Raw genomic sequence first — 875 nt, 5'->3', positions numbered from 1 at the left:
AGCTCTGGCCCAAAATGAAGTCCTTGATGCATCGCAGCACAGCCCGGACATACGGCAACCCTACTGCTTGGTGGAACGGCATGCTTTCGATTGAGTTCTTACGTCATTGCTTTGGTTCCCGAGAAGACATGTTTAAACGAGTGCTTCTGGTATAGGATTCGTTTTCGGGCCATTTTACTGCCGGGGTCGCGGCATACGCCGAGTCAATCAACGTGGAGCTCATCAAGGTGCCGCCGTCGTTAGTCAGCCAGCAGATGTGTTGTGGATGAGGCCCTTGAAGACAAGGTTGCGCCAGTGATGGATCAGGCACATCAGTGAGAGTCTTCTCTCTTACGTTCCTGGAGTATCGAAGCTGCCTCTCTACGTCCAAGCCGTTCGGACATTGTGTCGTGGGTGGATGAAGCCTGGTCGAGCATTCTATCATGCAATATCGTCAATGGATTTACGAAGTGTAAGTTTGTCTGTCCTGCTGGCTCTGATTTTATTACTCCTGTTGCTTTCGACGGGAGTGATATTGCGATGGACGGCGTGGATGATACTTTGTATGGCCCTCGTGAGCATGAACATTGTCGAAGTCGTCGACTTGTAATGTGGAAAAAATATATCACCTATGAAATGTATATATCATTTTAAGCAGTTTTGATCATTTGGGCTAGTTTTGGGATTGTGTACTTATATTGTGGAATTACCTTCCTATTTTTAACAAAGAGTGATGGGTTAAATCTGTTGTTTAAATCCTGGTTTGTTAATTAATTATCTTAAAAAGTTACTCAATTGCAGCAATTTTAGTTCTATTTTGGTTTTATTGCTTTTATTAGCTAGGTTTTTTCTCGCGAAACTCCAACAACACATAACTTTACCATTTCATTTCACCT

At 43.5% G+C, this 875-nt stretch overlaps 1 protein-coding gene across 1 annotated transcript; it reads left to right on the top strand.

Annotated features, from left to right (window-relative positions):
* Positions 1 to 155: 155 nt before the first annotated feature.
* On the top strand, positions 156 to 269 carry H310_10040 (hypothetical protein; the record flags this gene model as incomplete). The annotated part of the gene is made up of 1 exon (XM_008876278.1): positions 156 to 269. A coding segment is annotated over one exon (114 nt), but the record flags the coding sequence as incomplete, so codon positions are not given.
* Between the last annotated feature and the right edge of the window lie 606 nt (positions 270 to 875).

Source organism: Aphanomyces invadans (assembly GCF_000520115.1).
Source record: "Aphanomyces invadans strain NJM9701 unplaced genomic scaffold supercont1.24, whole genome shotgun sequence".
Classification (NCBI taxonomy): Eukaryota; Oomycota; class Saprolegniomycetes; order Saprolegniales; family Verrucalvaceae; genus Aphanomyces; species Aphanomyces invadans.
This window is presented reverse-complemented; position numbering and strand designations above follow the sequence as displayed.